The sequence below is a fragment of the Schistocerca nitens genome, chromosome 2, assembly GCF_023898315.1.
Source record: "Schistocerca nitens isolate TAMUIC-IGC-003100 chromosome 2, iqSchNite1.1, whole genome shotgun sequence".
NCBI lineage: Eukaryota > Metazoa > Arthropoda > Insecta > Orthoptera > Acrididae > Schistocerca > Schistocerca nitens.
In genome coordinates this window covers 735,285,705-735,305,348 of record NC_064615.1, presented here as the reverse complement: position 1 = coordinate 735,305,348, position 19,644 = coordinate 735,285,705, and the positions used below count along the sequence as shown (strand labels likewise).

The 19,644-nt window shown below is 43.3% G+C and overlaps 2 protein-coding genes across 3 annotated transcripts in view; both read right to left on the bottom strand.

The window, feature by feature from the left end:
- LOC126236943 (esterase FE4-like) overlaps positions 1 to 19,644 on the bottom strand; it is a 470,464-nt gene that overhangs the window by 182,270 nt on the left and 268,550 nt on the right. The window lies entirely within an intron of this gene.
- LOC126236941 (esterase FE4-like) overlaps positions 4,633 to 19,644 on the bottom strand; it is a 796,743-nt gene continuing 781,731 nt past the window's right edge. Inside the window, exon 12 of one of the 2 annotated variants that reach the window (XR_007545010.1) lies at positions 4,633 to 4,798. Coding sequence is in view for 1 of the 2 variants with exons in the window: in XM_049946635.1 (XP_049802592.1) it covers positions 4,917 to 5,070 (154 nt within the window). In the remaining variant the exon portion in view is untranslated. Of the gene's footprint in view, positions 4,799 to 4,851; positions 5,071 to 19,644 lie in introns of those variants that run through there. The other variant, XM_049946635.1, reaches the window with a different exon arrangement.

The following is a 19,644-nucleotide window of genomic DNA, read 5'->3' as shown; positions in this document are numbered from 1 at the left end:
GTCTTCCCGTTTGCACATGCATTCTCTAACAGCTAAGTAAATTCTCAATTTCCGCTCAAAATGCAAGAGCATTTACGCAAATTCCATACCTCTTGTGAAATTGATGCCTGAACTGCTATGTGTCCCCACTGCTCTGCTGTCTCAGGCTTCTGTCGCACCTGTACAATATTCCATCACACTCCCAGCGCCGCATTCTCTATGTCCTGCCCTAAGACTCTCTCTTCGTAACTCATGACTCTACGACGTAATCTGTCTACACCATCAGCTGTAGTTGTGCCTGCCACATTATTATATGGAGGTCCCAGTACCCTTCCCAGCCACCTCTCATTTTCAGCCTCCACTTATTGATCAGACGCATACCATTTAAGCATCATGCCATGCTCCCAGACGTAGATGCTTCCGCTCCTTCTTAACATTACGAAAATTGACAATCGAAAAGAAGCATCACCAATTACATAAGAACACCATTTACATCATTATTGGCTGTGATTTTTGTAAGAATACCACCAGAAGAAATACATTTGTTGAATATTACTCCCATTTTTGATCGCTGTAAGTGTACGAAAGTGTATATTTCAATACAGTTCGCTGGTATGAGATTTCCCTGACTCCTTCCCTCTTATCAATACGAAAAGAAACAATCAATTAAGAAAAAAATATCCACATTCAGTTCGTCTGTTTTCAACAGTCAAAAGATAACGGCCCGGCTATTGCACGAGGACCTGCTTTGGCCACTGTCCGACTATTATTTATTGGTTTATGCAGAATTTAGGTTTTAGTGCTGGTTGTGAAGCTGTCATATAACTGTTCTTGCTTACAACCCCACAAGCGCCCCACACTGCTATTCAGTAGTTGTTAAACACTCATTGGTGCTGGCTGCAGCTCCTCTGCCCCCAACGGTCTGAGTATCTACTACTTGATCATGAGCTCATTTGTTGTCCACACTACAGAACAGGAGGAATTGTTTAAAGATGTATGTCCACTGAGGGTATATATCACAAGAATTTTCCCCACGTGCAAACATTCTGCTCCCATTGAAGACACTTCTATATGAGGTCCGTACCACCTGTCGAAGCACGTAACGAGGGATACATCTTACAGCGCTTTTACACAACAGCTCAACCGGTATGGCTGTTGTGCAACATTATGGCCAGGTGATGCCCCTAACATAGGTGAAATGTGCAAAACAAAGAAATAGTTCCAACTCATCTGTTTTAACCTCCTTTGTTGTTCCCTCATGTGTGACAGGTTTCGAGCACTGCGCGCATTTTCAAGCACATGTTTAGAATAGTGGTGGATATACAGGGTGAGTCACCTAACATTACCGCTGGATATATTTCGTAAACCACATCAAATACTGACGAATCGATTCCACAGACCGAACGTGAGGAGAGAGGCTAGTGTAATTGGTTAATACCAACCATAAAAAAATGCACGGAAGTATGTTTTTTAACACAAACCTACGTTTTTTTAAATGGAACCCCGTTAGTTTTGTTAGCACATCTGAACATATAAACAAATACGTAATCAGTTCCGTTTGTTGCATTGTAAAATGTTAATTACATCCGGAGATATTGTAACCTAAAGTTGACGCTTGAGTACCACTCCTCCGCTGTTCGACCGTGTGTATCGGAGAGCACCGAATTACGTAGGGATCCAAAGGGAACGGTGATGGACCTTAGGTACAGAAGAGACTGGAACAGCACATTACGTCCACATGCTAACACCTTTTTATTGGTCTTTTTCACTGACGCACATGTACATTACCATGAGGGGTGAGGTACACGTACACACGTGGTTTCCGTTTTCAATTACGGAGTGGAATAGAGTGTGTCCCGACATGTCAGGCCAAAGGATGTTCAATGTGGTGGCCATCATTTGCTGCACACAATTGCAATCTCTGGCGTAATGAATGTCGTACATGCCGCAGTACATCTGGTGTAATGTCGCCGCAGGCTGCCACAATACGTTGTTTCATATCCTTTGGGTTCAAAATGGTTCAAATGGCTCTGAGCACTATTGGACTCAACTGCTGAGGTCATTAGTCCCCTAGAACTTAGAACTAGTTAAACCTAACTAACCTAAGGACATCACAAACATCCATGCCCGAGGCAGGATTCGAACCTGCGACCGTAGCGGTCTTGCGGTTCCAGACTGCAGCGCCTTTAACCGCACGGCCACTTCGGCCGGCCATATCCTTTGGGGTTGTAGGCACATCACGGTACACATTCTCCTTTAACGTACCCCACAGAAAGAAGTCCAGAGGTGTAAGATCAGGAGAACGGGCTGGCCAACTTATGCGTCCTCCACGTCCTATGAAACGCCCGTCGAACGTCCTGTCAAGGGTCAGCCTAGTGTTAATTGCGGAATGTGCAGGTGCACCATCATGCTGATACCACATACGTCGACGCGTTTCCAGTGGGACATTTTCGAGCAAAGTTGGCAGATCATTCTGTAGAAACACGATGTATGTTGCAGCTGTTTGGGCCCCTGCAATGAAGTGAGGACCAATGAGGTGGTCGCCAATGATTCCGCACCATACATTTACAGTCCACGGTCGCTGTCGCTCTACCTGTCTGAGCCAGCGAGGATTGTCCACGGACCAGTAATGCATGTTCCGTAGATTCGCCGCCCTGTGGTTTGTGAAACCCGCTTCATCGGTAAACAGGTAGAACTGAAACGCATTCTCTGTTAATGCCCATTGACAGAATTGCACTCGATGATTAAAGACATCACCATGTAGTTGCTGATGTAGCGACACATGAAACGGGTGAAAGCGGTGACGATGCAGTATGCGCATGACACTACTTTGACTCAGTCCACTGGCTCTCGCAATGTCCCGTGTACTCACGTGTGGGTTCATGGCAACAGCAGCTAACACACCTACTGCACCCGCTTCTCCTTGCCGGCTGCGGTGGCCGTGCGGTTCTGGCGCTGCAGTCCGGAACCGCGGGACTGCTACGGTCGCAGGTTCGAATCCTGCCTCGGGCATGGGTTTGTGTGATGTCCTTAGGTTAGTTAGGTTTAAGTAGTTCTAAGTTCTAGGAGACTTATGACCTAAGATGTTGAGTCCCATAGTGCTCAGAGCCATTTGAACCATTTTTTCGCTTCTCCTGTGACGGGCCTGTTACGGACCCGTTTGCGTGCTACGACCATACCTGTTGCATACAGTTGGCGGTAGATGTTTTGCAATGTGCGGCACATTGGATGCTCTCTGTCCGGGTACCGTTCTGCATACACCCTGCAGGCTTCAGCTGCATTTCGTCGACACTCACCATAGATATCATCTCCGCCTTTTCAGAGTTCGAATACACCATGGTCACAGTTACTACAACACTACACTATCACAGACGTCTGGTGACACGGTGTACTACAGTTGGTCTGCGTGCGGAGACGAATGCAGAATAACAATAGCAGCAAGCGCTACATGCGGACACTGCGACAGCTAGACCAAACCACAACAGTGCACTATAGCCACACTCGTAAACACGGTCGTCATCGTAAACATGTCCCTGCAGATGCTGCTCGCCGACCGTGGCCCGTGTTTGTTACAACACGGAACTGAACGTCGGAGGTTTTAAGCGTCGACTCAAGGTTACAATATCTCCGGATGTAATTAACATTTTACAATGCAACAAACGGCACTGATTACGTATTTGTTTATATGTTCAGATGTGCTAACAAAACTAACGGGGTTCCATTTAAAAAAAACCTAGGTTTGTGTTAAAAAACATACTTCCGTTTATTTTTTTATGGTTTGTATTAACCAATTACACTAGCCCCTCTCCACACGTTCGGTCTGTGGAATCGATTCGTCAGTATTTGATGTGGTTTACGAAATATATGCAGCGGTAACGTTAGGTGACTCACCCTGTATATCGCAGAGGTAAATTACGGGTAAATCCATAATGAACGTTGCAGCCAAATGACAGGTATAGGGTCATAGGTGAAGTAGCATCCTGTATTAAAAACAGCATGACATGGCACAGTCTGTCTATACAATATTGTAAGTACATAATTTATCACCTAAGTATCTATGCCCTGGTTGGTTAATTCCTACTTGAATGTCCGTGTTCATGGCTATGCTATAGCAGGCTAGCATCAGTAAGGTGGCAGCTCATGAGATTTCCTAATAAAATGAAATACAACAAAAATAGTCTGTCAAAGGCCTTGTCACGCTTTTTTGTATTATAAAGGTCTGACTGTTTCGAATTTGCTATCCAGAAATTGAGTATTTCCTCTCCTACAAAAAATTATTATTACTGTTATTGGTGCCTTGTATGTATGTCTTTCATAAAATATGGATTGTGATGTTTGTGCCCTACAACTGTACAAATAGTATATTTTCTGTGAAACAGCATGACTACAGTAATCTGTAGGATGACAATTATCCATGCACCATCAAATCATTGCAGAAGAATTGTTTGGTTTCATATACTTTTGCTCATAAATTACATGTAAATAGTTATTTTCAAATAACTGTACATTAAAGTTTTCAAAATAAACTGAGATCAAATAAGTGTTATCTCGGTATGATTCGACGGGCAAAAAACAAAACGAGGAGGTTAACAAAATTCATGTCCATAAGGTATACCAGAGTATATTAATTTCATATTTCTTACAGAGACGTAAGCACAATACACGGTACAATTAAAAAAAAGAGGCTCACAGTATGATCATTATCTCTTTAATAATGCTTGTTAAGAAAGGGTAAGCTACAACACTTAAAAATATTAGCAGTTTTGTACAACATCTATGTCTCTGAGGACTACAATATCAATATAGCAAATCAGTTCACCTATCCGCTATCATACATAACAGTGTACTGAAACTGCTGTTCTTGGAATTTTCATTTAAGCAACCTCCATCTCGTACCAAATCGTTAAATGTGGTCATTAGTGGCACATAGGAGGTATTTAAGGCAACAGCTTGTGCCAAAAGGTCATGTAAGGTTCGTACAAGTTAGTTTTGAGGCTAAGAGGTCCATTTATCTCCAGATAGTAAGGTAACGATTCATCGTACTCCTTCCAAGTCTCTGTCAGTATGGAGGTCTGTTCTGGCGTCGGATTGCTGAAACAGTAACAATCATATGAGTTGGTCACAAGGCCGTGTTTAATTCACAACACTCTAATGGAGCCATCACATACATCTACATCATTTCCAGTATGAAAAGTATGACAACTCATGGATGAGTAAATTATATGGACGTGTTGTCATAGAATTAGCTTATCAGACATTTCAGTTTCTTTACAACAACAGTCTACTAAAAAAATCTGAACCAGTAGCAAGATCACTTACTCATATTTAGCGAAGTTAGTCCACATTGTTGTCATCTGAGCTTGGATTACACCTCCATCCGAATCAGGATCCAGATCTGTTGCATGCAAGTATCTCACATCATCGTTGTGAGCTGCACCTGTAAGTAAATGAAAGGCATGTGAACAAATATAATGCAGGTTTGGTACAGAAGCATACTCATTATGAATTCTTATAGTCGAGTATAAGAGTTATATTGTTCTCAGCTACGCAAAAGAAACAACATTTATGAAGTACTGGTATTTATAAGTAATAACTTTTTAATTTCTTATAGTTCATTAATGCCGGCCGCGGGGGCCGTGCGGTTCTGGCGCTGCAGTCCGGAACCGCGGGACTGCTACGGTCGCAGGTTCGAATCCTGCCTCGGGCATGGGTGTGTGTGATGTCCTTAGGTTAGTTAGGTTTAAGTAGTTCTAAGTTCTAGGGGACTTATGACCTAAGATGTTGAGTCCCATAGTGCTCAGAGCCATTTGAACCATAGTTCATTAATGAATACAGTGAGATGGTCTCATGTGACTGAAATAAACTCTATGCCACATAATAAGCACATGAAAATATGTAATTTTAAATTAAGACTAAAGAGTCCCAACTATGAAAATTTGGTGCAGTGGGAAGTCTCCGTGTACTGCAAGCAGAGATTCAAATCGTCATGGCATGGATTTAGAGAAGGCCTGAAAACCTGAAAATGCTTCTGGGGATCTTCTTCCATTCACTTTGTTTGCAAAACCACGTAGAATCAGTAAGTCGCCAGTCGACTGTGACAAACATGATGTCGACCAGCTGTGTTACTGTCGTGTTCGACAGCCTACCTGTCAGTCGAACTTGCAGGACGGAGAAGTAGTGACTGGCACACTTAATTCTCTTAAAAAGGAGTACACAATTCTGGCTACATACGCCGTTGAGTTAAGGATGGTCAGTAAGTATCCTGTGCTTCAAATCCTTGCTAATGAAATGGATCCTGTTTACTCTCGATAGGTATGGGTCACATCAAATGTGTATGTGATGTTCAGCTGAAGTTATGTTTGCATATAATAGTGTCGTTTCTGAATGATACATCAAATAGCGATACGACAAACTTTGTTATATGAAATTGTTAATGTTCTGCCACTTTAATGATCGTATGCAACAGTATTTCATCTGTTGGACATTCGTATTAATAAGTTTATGGTCCTTTATTTGCACATGTATGCTTGTTATTAATTGATTGTCGTATATATTCACTAGTTGCCTGATAAACGGTGCTATGTAGCGCACTGTGGTGAGCGTCACCTATGGTGCGTTGCGTGCAGCACATTTCTACATCTGCATCTACATCCATACTCCGCAAGCCACCTGACGGTGTGTGGCGGAGGGTAAATTGAATACCTCTATCGGTTCTCCCTTCTATTCTAGTCTCGTATTGTTCGTGGAAAGAAAGATTGTCAGTATGCCTCTGTGTGGGCTCTAATCTCTCTGATTTTATCCTCATGGTCTCTTCGCGAGATATACGTAGGAGGGAGCAATATATTGCTTGACTCCTCGGTGAAGGTATGTTCTCGCAACTTTAACAAAAGCCCGCACCGAGCTACTGAGCGTCTCTCTTGCAGAGTCTTCCACTGGAGTTCATCTATCATCTCCGTAACGCTTTCGCGATTACTAAATGATCCTGTAACGAAGCGCGCTGCTCTCCGTTGGACCTTCTCTATCTCTTCTATCAACCCTATCTGGTACGAATCCCATACCGGTGAGCAGTGTTCAAGCAGTGGGCGAACAAGTGTACTGTAACCTACTTCCTTTGTTTTCGGACTGGTTCAAATGGCTCTGAGCACTATGGGACTTAACATCTGTGGTCATCAGTTCCCTAGAACTTAGAACTACTTAAACCTAACTAACCTAAGGACATCACACACATCCATGCCCGAGGCAGGATTCGAACCTGCGACCGTAGCGGTCACACGGTTCCAGACTGAAGCACCTAGAACCGCAAGGCCACACCGGCCGGCTTGTTTTCGGACTGTATTTCGTTAGGATTCCTCCAATGTATCTCAGTCTGGCATCTGCTTTACCGATGATTAATTTTATATGGCCATTTCATTTTAAATTACTCCTAATGCCTACTCCTGGATAGTTTATGGAATTAACTGCTTCCAGTTGCTGACCTGCTATACTGTAGCTAAATGATAAAGGATCTTTCTTTCTATGTATTCGCAGCACATTACACTTGTCTACATTTAGATTCAATTGCCATTCCCTAAACCATGCGTCAATTCGCTGCAGATCCACCTGCATTTCAGTACAATTTTCCATCGTTACAACCTCTCGATATACTACAGCATCACCCGCAAAATGCCTCAGTGAACTTCCGATGTTAGCCACAAGGTCATTTATATATATTGTGAATAGCAACGGTCCTACGACACTCCCCTGCGGCACACCTGAAATCACTCTTACTTCGGAAGACTTCTCTCCATTGACAGTGACGTGCTGCGTTCTGTTATCTAGGAAATCCTCAGTCCAATCACACAATTGGTCTGATAGTCCATATGCTCTTACTTTGTTCATTAAACGACTGTGGGGAACTGTATCAAACGCCTTGCGGAAGTCAAGAAACACGGCATCTACCTGGGCACCCGTGTCTATGGCCCTCTGAGTCTCGTGGACGAATAGCGCGAGCTGGGTTTCACACTATAGTCTTTTTCGAAACCCATACTGATTCCTACAGAGTAGATTTCTAGTCTCCAGAAAAGTCATTATACTCGAACATAATACGTGTTCCAAAATTCTACAACTGATCGACGTTAGAGATATAGGTCTATAGTTCTGCACATCTGTTCGACGTACCTTCTTGAAAACGGGGATGACCAGTGCCCTTTTCCAATCTTTTGGAACCCTACACTCTTCTAGAGACCTACGGTACATCGCTGCAAGAAGGGGTGCAAGTTCCTCGCGTACTCTGTGTAGAAGTGAACAGGTATCCCATCAGGTCCAGCGGCCTTTCTTCTTTTGAGCGATTTTAATTGTTTTTCTATCTCTCTGTCATCTATTTAGATATCTACCATTCTGTCGTCTGTGCGACAATCTATAGAAGGAACTACAGTGCAGTCTTCCTCTGCGAAACAGATTGGAAAAAGACATTTAGTATTTCGGCCTTTAGTCTGTCGTCCTCTGTTTCAGTACCATTTTGGTCACAGAGTGTCTGGACATTTTGTTTTGATCCACCTACCGCTTTGACGTCAGACCAAAATTTCTTCGGATTTTTTGCCAAGTTAGTACATAGAACTTTACTTTCGAATTCTTTGAACGTCTCTCGCACTAGACGTCCGTGCAACCAGTATTACAGAAGTAGTGGCGGAGGACATACAGGGGCATATGTAATTTTACTTTTGTTCCAAACAGGCTTATGTCTGTTGAAGTTATTTTATTGGTCTTGATGCAGCCGCTGGGCTAAGACATTTTTCATTGATTAGTGTTTATGTAAGGAATATGTTATCGCTTGCGTAATTTTGAAGTTTATGTGTAGATTGTATCACTGGTCTAGATGTTATTTTGGTCATTTTTAGGACCTCTGAAGAAGGCTGTATTATTATAGACGAAACAATGGTCAAGGTTTAAAATAAACATAATTTAGTGCAACTGGGGGATGTTTTCCATTCGAGACAATTTCGTAACGGTTGTTGTTGTCGTTGCCATGATGAAAATAAGGTTTCCATTTCCCCGTCACCTAATCAATGTATTATTATGGGGCTTTGTAGCCATACACTTACACCACTTCGTTCTTCATTCACCCACGCTTGTCTGACTGCACTCGAAAGGCCATCGTCACCTAATCACTGTGTCATATGTGATATACTATAGCCCTACGCTAAGAACAACTCCCTACGAACTGCTGCACAGTTGTTGCCTTACAGATGAAGAAAACGAATTACCGTACAATACCGCACTTCATCAACTGGCTGCGATTTTTTCTTTTGGCCCCTCTGCTGGTTGCTGCGAGGCTGTGCGTGGGGATTTTAATATGTTCTAGGACTGCAGGTATACAGGGTGTACATAATTGGTATTTTAGCTTCATAACGCTGTAGAAAGGGCACCATATCTCAGAATGAAGTCAAATTTGAAAAATATGTTCTTGACGCACTGAGAAAAGTTACAGGACAAAAAAGAAAAAATTACCAACAGTGGCTTTGTACGCGTCTCAACACATGGCAGATAAAATGCAATATGACGGCTATGGTTTGAGTTGCACGTTGTACCGTCTGTACTATTCAATGAGCATCACTACAAGCACGGTATTAAACGATTGTCTCACTGATAGTTAGATAAGCCCACCCACCAAGGCAAGTTCGTACGACATTCAATAGAAAAAAAATCAGTTTTTAACTGTCCTGAGGCCAAAAACCAGTTACAAAGCAAAGTGAATGATTTTCATTGTCCTGGGACCAAAAACCGCTTACAAAGCAACAATGCAATCAATTTTTAATTTTACATCAGTGGCGCAAGACATGTTCAATGCGCTATCCACCGTTTTCTCTTACAAGTTGAAATCCAGAAACAGCATGATCTACAATGGACCTGAGGGTCTCGGGGCTCTCGTTTAGAATGCGTTGCGCAACGCGTGCCTCACGTTCGGCTACGTTCATTATTGGATCACTGAACATATCTTTCAGATAACCCCGCAACCCGAAGTCACACGGATTAACATCAGTTGATCTCGACGGCCAGGCTGTAGGGAAATGACGGCTGATAATTCTAGCATTTGCGAAATGCCTGCTGCTTCACTGGCTGTGTAGTGCCCGGACGATCGCCATCTTGCATACAAACAATCCAACCATAACATCCATGCAGTTGAAGGGTTGGAATGACGTGTGTACAAAACAGTTTCACAGCGTTTTACCTCTGACGGTACGCGTAAGAGGACCCGCAGGACTCATCTCCTTGAGAAAAAAAAGCTCGATTACTCGTGTGTTGCATACATAGATGTCTACGAGTTTTTGACTACATAAATCGACAGAACTGCATGTATGTCAGCCGACCAGATTGGGAGAGATGCCATTGAGCTCTCGACGGAGACACCAGTACACAAATTGCAGCATAAGAGGGTGTGTCGGGGTGCCAAATATGTAATATCCATTACGGCAGTGCGGGCCATATCTACATTCACATCTACACTCGGCAAACCACCAGGAAGTTCATGTCGGAGTGTACTTCCCATTGAACAACATACTGGTTTTCTTCCTGTTCAGTTCGCTCTGGACCGCGGGAATAATGACTGTTTAAATGTACATGTGGATGCTGTTATTAATCTACTCTTGCCTTCATCTTCCGCTGTGGCCGAGCGGTACTAGGCGCTTCAGTCCGGAACCGCGCTGCTGCTACGGTCGCAGGTTTGAATCCTGCCTCGGGCATGGATGTATGTGATGTCCTTAGGTTAGTTAGGTTTAACTAGTTCTAAGTCTAGAGGACTGATGACCTCAGATGTTAAGTCCCATAGTTCTTAGAGCCATTTTAACCATTTTTCACTCTTCCCTTCGCATCCCCTATCGGAGTGACATGCAAGAGAATGCAGTATATTTCATCATTACTCACGTATTTTTGAACTAAACTCCTTAGGAGCAGATTTCGGAAGGTCTAACGATAGCGAACTACCGCCGTGTCATTCTCAGCCGACAGGAATCACTGGAAGTGGATGTGCACGGGAATATCGTCAGCACACCACTCTCCTGGCCGTTGTCAGTTTTCGTGACCAAAGCCGTTACTTCTCAGTGAAGCAGCTCTTAAATTGGCGTCACAAGGGCAGAGTGCACCCCGCTTTTCAACAGCGATCGACAGACCCGGACAGTCTCCCTTTCAACTGCTAGCCAAGCCCGACAGCGCGTAACTTCGGTGATAGGACGGGAACCTATGCTATCACTGCGAGAAGGCCGTTGTCACTCACGTATTACTGGTTCTTGGAATTTCCTGTATAGCTGACGTCGTTCTTCAGGCACATGTCAGATTTGGTTTCATAGCTTTCCCACGACATCTTCCCAAGTGTCCGAACAAACCTGTGACTACCTGTTCCGGACGTACTTGAGCGGTCATCTATGAGAGTTTGAACGACTGTATTGTAAGAAATTTTCTTTGAAGAATAACTGCATTTTCCGCAGTAACCTACCGATGAAATATACCACTTGCACTACCAAAGGCAGAGTCCGTGTTGTCATTCGATTCCCGGTCCTCACCAATAGTTATGCCACGGTATTTGAACGCTTACAAGGGGAGGCCGCCAATTGTGAAATTCATATTCGATTCATACTGCGCATAATAGAAGCTCACGGCCAGAGGTGTAATGTGCCAAAGCACCAAGATGCACTTCTCAGTCGTTGTCGAGAAAATCGACGGTTAAAAGATACCGTTGCGGTGAAATACTCTCTACGATTAATAATTTTCTACAGCGTCGTGGCGCAGCGGTAAGCGCTCGGGTTCGTAATACGAAGGTCGCCGGGTCGAATATCGCGCCATTCAAATTTTTTTATTATTACTTTTTTGTAATATATATATATACTATTAATGAATTGCTTATGCATGTTGATGAAGGCGGATCGCTCTCCAATTGTACCGCCTCCATTTTTCCGTTTGTTTAGCAGGGTGTACCAAAGCTCTCACGTCCGCACTGATTTTCGACGATTTTATAAGTTGCGCTAGGGACCGCATCTACCTTCTTTCGAAGTTAGCAGGCAACTACGCTGTTATGCGGAGGCTCGTTTCGGCCCATTCAACATCTGTCTTTCAAGTGTAACGAGCGAGTAACGGAATTTATATTTCATACCTGCCACAGCAAATTTGTGTTCGTGGGAACTCTATTCTAATTCGAAGGTTTGACTTACGCTATGCGTATTCGTTTCGGAATATCGTTTCCACGTCTTCCGTTAACTATACGTGGTTAACATTATGAAGACAATTAATAACATTTGTTAAATACAACTTTGTTTGCGGTTTTTCCACGACAAACGACTTTCAACAACTTATTATATGCATAATTGTTCCAACTGATTGCCGGGAATTGTGTGTGTGTGTGTGTGTATACATTTGAATTACAAAAAACAAATACTAAAACAAAAGGTTGCATCGCGCGAGATTCGATCCGGCGACCATCGGATTACGAACCCGAGCGCTTACCGCTGCGCCACGACGCTGTAGAAGATTATTAATCGTAGAGAGTATTTCACCGCAACGGATTCTTTTAACTGTCGATTTTCTCGACAACGGCTGAGAAATGCATCTTGGTGCTTTGCCACATTACACCTCTGGCAATGAGCTTCTATTATGCGCAGTAAGAGTCGAATCTGAATTTCACAATTGGCGGCCTCCCCTTGTTAGTCTAATGTCAGTTACGACTCATTGATATTTTAGTAATAGGATAGTACATTTCTGCGTTTTTGAAGCGCACAATTTTTATTTCTCTACATTGGAAGCAAGTGACCTTCTTTGTACCGTTCTGAAATCTTGTAACTGGATTTTGTGCAGCTATTTCAGACAGCACTTCATTTTAGGTAACTGCATCATCTGGGAAAAGTCTGAAGTTATTTGCAAGATTGTGTGGCAGATGGTTAATATGCATTTCAAATAGGTAAACCATTCATATAATTATAGTTGGTGGTGACTTCAATTTACTCTCAATATCTTGGCGAAAATACAAGTTTATCAAGTCGGTGGTAGGAATGAAGCGTTATCCGGAAACATAATGAATGTCTTCTCAGGAAATTATTTTGTACGATAAGTCCAGGAGCTCACTCGAAGAGTACATGATTGCGAAAAGGTACCTGACTTCTTTGGAACAAATAGTTCTGAGTAAAGAAGGAGCATCATGAGGTGTAGAGGGATTAGTAACAACAAGGGTGCTGGAGCAAGACTAAATACCGTTACATCAAAGCCCATATTATCGCAAAACACTTCTGTTTAAACCATCAGCTAAAAATTTGCTTGATGCCTTTCTAAGAGGCAGTCTCCACAATTTTCAGGCCGACTATGTAAAGTATAGACCAATCGTCATTTAAATTCAAAGAAATAGTATCGACGACAACTAAGAGATATATAATAAACTAACACAGGTGGTGCTGACCCACCATAGTACACAAAACAGGTCAGAATACTGGTGCAGAAAGAACGAAAAAAGCACGTCAAATTCAAAAGGACGCAAAACCTCCAAGACATGCGGTCTTATACAGAAGCTGGCGAATCAGCGTGAACTTCAATGCGAGATGTTTTTAGTAGTTTCCACAAAGAACCTCTGTCTCGAAACCTGGCAGAAAATTTGAAGAGATTCTCGTCATATGTAAAATAACCCATTGAGAAAACGCAATCAGTACCTTCATTGTCCGATAACAATGGTGATGTTATCGATGACAGTATTGCCACTAAAGCAGCGTTATTAAACACAGTTTTCCAAAATTCCTTCACCAAAGAAGACGGCGCACATTTTCTTGAATTCCAATCACGAACAACTGCCAGCATGAGGACTTAGAAGCAGATATCTTCGGCGTAGAGAAGCAGCTTAAATCACTTGATAGAGGCAAGTCCTCCGGTCCAGATTGTATACCCGTCAGGTTGCTTTCAGCGTGTTTTGATATGATAGCTCCACATTCAGCAATCATATACAACCGCTCACTCAACGAAAAATCCATACCTACAGAGTGGAAAGTAGCACACCAATATCCAAGAGAGGAAAAAAAAGTAATCCGCTGAATTACGGACTCATATAGCTAAAGCAGATTTGCAGTTGGATTTTGAAACTTACGCTGTGGTCGAACATTTTGGGTTACCTCGAAGAAAACGATTTATTGACGAACAGTCAACATAGAATCAGAAAATGTCGTTTTCGTGAAACACAACTAGCTCTTTATTCTCATGAGGTAATGAGTGCTATCGACAGGGGATGTGATATTGATTCCCTAGTTTTAGATTTACAGAAGGCTTTTGACACCGTTTCTCACAAGCGACTTCTAATCAAATTGTTTTTCTGTGGAATATCTTCTCATTTGTGCTACCGGGTCCGTGATTTTTTTGTTAGAAAGTTTACAACTCGTAGTAACTGAGGAATTACAGTCGAGTAAAACAGGTCTTGCGGCAGCGTTCTCGATTCCCGCGCATGGGGTCCCAGGTTCGATTCCCGGCGGGGTCAGGGATTTTGTTGGCACCTAGCTACAGAGGGAGGAATGAATATCGCAATAAAATTATAGAGATAAAAGTTCTCACGGAAAAATTTAAGTGTTCGTTTGTCCTACGCGCTATGCGAGAGTGGAATAGTAGAGAAATGGCTTTAAGGTCGATCCGTGGACCCTCTGCCAGGCACTTAATTGTGAATTACAGAGTAACCAGGTACATGTTGATGTAACTGAGATGAATGGTAACGTTCTCAACACACTTTCACGGTACACACATGATACTGCTTTTACATCACTTGATGACTGTCAGTCTAAGACAACCTTTGCATTCTACAAAGAAATCATCAGTACAGCCAATTTCCTTCCCCGTCCATCCTTTGTCACAGCTCTTTGTCATGCAATTTAAGTTCTCGAATCTGAAACTTGGAACTGATTCGTTTGAACATGGAAGTGAACATACATTAGCCAACAACGATGTACCATCAGGGTTGGTGAAGTGTCGATGCCGAACTGAAAGCCTTGTGGAACTTTCAAAAGCTAGGCGATATCGGCTGTCTAAATTTGAGAATTCGTCGATGTCACGAAACCTAACATGCCGTTGGAGTTATGAATTTTTTAGCGTCCCATATCCCGAAGGTTTCCATTTTTAAAACTGAGCAAACACTGAATTTCTAGGAATCAAAACCACTTTGCAAAGTGACTACGTAATAAGACGTCTCAAGGTCTACGGAAGTACTTACACCGCTGCCTGCTCAAAGTGCGACACCAGGAAGGATAACAAACAGGAAAATTTTATTTATTGTGCGGATACAGTATAGAAATTGTAGAAAGTATACAGTTGTAATTTGGTCAGTATTTTGTACACATGATTTGATATAGAGTACACGCAGCTGCCTCCTTTGGCAGTAACACGGTCTCCAACGCTCCTGGGCACTAAGTCAAACTGAGCCTGGTTTACAGACACGGGGACGTCATTCCACGCTGCTCAGCTCATAGCCAGAGTTCATCAGTCACACTGGCTTGCGAGACGTAGCGTGGCGTTCTCTCGGAACGTCGTATATAATATGGCGACGTTCATTTTCATCGGAGTCCACGCACATAGACACGTCCATGATTATAAGTAGAAAATGGACCTTCGTCAAAAGACGATGATATGGCACACCTGCATCCCTCTGCTGCCACGTCAAGGGAACCCGAGACGATGGTCACCGCGCTAATGGTCCACGCTGCTCCAGACGCCGCAGTGTTTATGTAGGTGGTTGCGGAAAAAAAATCTCAAACGTTGTCCCACAGGGTTCATTTTGGGTCCAGTACTATACTTGTATAAACTATGTGATCAAAAGCATCCGGACACCCCCATAAACGTACTTTTTTCATATTAAGTGCATTGTATTGCCACCTAATGCCAGATACTCCTTATTAGCGACCTCATTAGTCATTAGACATCGTCAGAGAGCAGAATGGGGCGCTCCGTGGAACTCACGGACTTCGAACGCGGTCAAGTGATTGGGTGTCACATGTGTCCTACGTCTGTACGCGAGATTTTCACACTCCTAAACATCCCTAAGTCCACTGTTTCCGATGTGATAGTGAAGTGGAAATGCGAAGGGACACGTACAGCACAAAAGCGTACAGGCCGACCTCGTCTGTTGACTGACAGAGACTGCCGACAGTTGAAGAGGTCGTAATGTGTAATAGGCAGACATCTATCCAGACCATCACACACGAATCCCAAACTGCATCAGGATCAACTGCAAGCGCTATGACAGTTAGGCGGGAGGTGCGAAAATTTGGATCTCATGGTCGAGCGACTGCTCACAAGCCACACATCACGCCGGTAAATGCCAAACGACGCCTTATTTGCTGTAAGGAGTGTAAACATTGGACGATTGAACAGTGTAAAAACGTTGTGTGAAGTGACACAACGTGGCGGTACATGATGTGGCGATTCGATGGCAGTGTGTATGTATGATAAGTGTCCGGTGAACGTCATCTGCCAGCGTGTGTAGCGCCAACAGTAAAATTCGGAGGCGGTGGCGTTATGATGTGGTCGTGTCTTTCATGAAGGGGGCTTGCATCCCTTGTTGTTTTGCGTGGCACTATCACAGCACAGGCCTACATTGATGATTTAAGCATCTTCTTCCTTCCCACTGTTGAAGAGCAATTCGGGGATGGCGATTACATCGTTCAACACGATCGAGCAGCTCTTCATAATTCACGGCCTGTGTTGGAGTCGTTACACGACAGTAACATGCCTCTAATGGCCAGGCATGCACAGAGTCCTGACCTGAATCCTATAGAACACTTTTGGGATGTTTTGGAACGCCAACTTGGTGCCAGGCCTCACCGACCGACATCGATACGTCTCCTTAGTGCAGCACTCCGTGAAGACGAGCTGCCATTCCCCAAGAAACCTTCCAGCACCTGATTGAACGTATGCCTGCTATAGTGGAAGCTGTCATCAAGGATAAGGGTGGCCCAACACCATACTGAATTCCAGCATTAGTGATGGAGAGCGCCACGAACATGTACGTCATTTTCAGCCAGGTGTCGGGATACTTTTGATTAAATAGTGTATATGAATGACCTTCCACTTAACAATCAACAAGTGAAGTTGGTAATTTTTTAAGGCGATTCTAGGATTACAACAAATCCTATTTGAGAGAAAGCAACAGATGAGTTGGTAAATGTTTTCCAAGGAATTAATAAGTGGTTCTCTGATAATGGTCTCTCCCTAAATTTTGATAAAAACACACTTTGTTCAGTTCCGAACAACAAATGTTTCATTGTACATATTGATGAAAACTTGAAATGGAAGAAGTATATTACTTAGCTTCTCAAATAGTTAGGTTCAACTCATCTGGTTCTTTGTATAATTAGTAAGTAGGAAACAAACGTGTCAACCTCCGACATATTTTACTAATTTCCTCTCAGGAAAGTATTCTGGGACAACTCATCACATCGAAAGAAAGTGCTGATTGCGCAAAAGCGAGCAGTGAGAATAATGTGTGGTGTTCATCCACGAACGTCGAATAGTACCTCTTCAAGGTCCTTTACGTTTTATCTGCACCATCAGAACACATATTTATAGGATAATGAAATTCGCCGTAAATAATCCATCGCTATTTGGGAACAACGATGTCCATACCTACAACACTAGAGGGAAAAATAAACTTCTTTATCCATTTTTAAACTGTCAGTGGCTCAGCAACGAATTCGGTATCCATGCAGCGACAAAAATTTGTGATCGTTTGCCCAATAACATAAAATGTCTGAGACGTAGCGCACATTTAAAATAATTTCTACTGGACAGCTCCTTCTATTACAATGACGAAATTCTATTTAAAAACCTGTAGCCAGTTCAAATGGTTCAAATGGCTCTGAGCACTATGGGACTTAACATATGAGGTCATCAGTCCCCTAGAACGTAGAACTACTTAAACCTAACTATCCTAAGGACATCACACACATCCACGCCCGAGGCAGGATTCAAACCTGCGACCGTAGCGTATAGCCAGTTAAAAAACGTTATGTGTAATCACATGAGCACAACTATAAATGACTGTGTGTTAATTTATGTTAACGCTAATCATTTATATATATCCTGTAAACTGATAGGTTCCACATCATTTAGATAAAAGAATCGTTCAAATAACCTATGGAACTTGTAAATAACTTACTTTGAAATGTATGCCCGCTCGAGTGCTAGCCTCGGGTGCCATTAGAATTCTGAATGGCATTCAGTTTGGTCCACCTTATCCTACCGATTCTCTGTTGGCATAAGAGTGGTGTGATTTCCATACAAGCAACTTAAACCAAGTAATTATAAACAGCAGTCTCTGCAGCCCACGATCCTGCTGCCGTCGAATTCCGACACGTGCTGGTAGAAGTTTCTTGTCCTTACACAAGGAATAACAAGATAGTCTCATAGACAATGAGCTTTAAAAATCGATTTCTGAACGGGATGCCCACTGCTTAATCTTTCCTTACATAAAGAATGCAAGTGGCGTCATTCCAATCTACTTCGTGTAGTTGTGTTGAAATATTAATCATTTACATATCGATTCAAATCAGCCAGAGCTTTATGACCACCTACATAGTAGCCGGTATGTCCACCTTTGGCATGATAATAGCGGCGACGCGTCGTGGCATGGATCAAAGGATGCCTTGGTAGGTGGCTGGAGAAAGTTGGCACGTTATCTGCAAGCACAATTTACCTAATCCCCGTAAATTCTGGAGAGTGGTGCGATGAGCTCTGACGTCAAGTTCAATCACACCACAGATGTGTTCGATCGGGTTCAGCTGTAGCGATTAGGCGGGGAGCGCATCTATTGCAAGTCGCCATTGTGTTCCTTGAACCACTCCATCGTACTTCTGACCTTGTGAAATGGCGCAATACCTTATTGAAATATGCCACTGCCTTCGGGAAACATGACCGTCATGAAGGGGTGTACGCGGTCTGCAACCAGTCTACGATTCTCATTGGTCGTCATGGTGCCTTGCAAAAACTCCACTGGACCAATGGATGCCCAACTGAATGTTCCCCAGAGCATAATGGAGTCGCCGCCAGCTTGTTTCCGTCCCGCAGTACACGTGTCAATGAGCTGTTCCCCTGGTAGACTACAGAATCGCGTCCTCCCACTGACATGACGAAAAAAATGTATTGGGATTAAACAGATCATGCAACGCTCTGCTACTGCGACAACGCCGAGTGCGATGGTCACGCAGTCTTAACATTGGCACAAGCGTGGGTCGTCTGCTGTGGAGACCCATCATTAAGAGTGTTCGGTGCACTGTGTGTTCAAACACACTTGTAGTCTGCCCAGCATTAAAATCTGATGTTAGTTCCATCGCAATTCGACGTCTGTCCTCTTTGACCAGTCTGCCCAGCCTACGACATCTGATATCTGTGATAATGGGTGACTGCACAACCCCACAATGTCTGGACGTGGTTTCACCTTGTTTTCGCCACGTGTTGAGCACACTCATCGTAGCACTTCTCAAATACCCGAGAAGTGGTTCTGTTTACGAAATGGTCGTACCGAGCCTCCGGGCTGTCACAGTCCGTCCTCTATCAAACTCATATAGATCTCGCGCCTTCCCCGGTCTACATATGGATAGCGCGCTCATTGATGCTAGCTGCACCGTACGTGTGCCTGATTAGCAGTCATTCCTAGCCAGCCGACGCTCCTATCGCCTGGACAGGTTT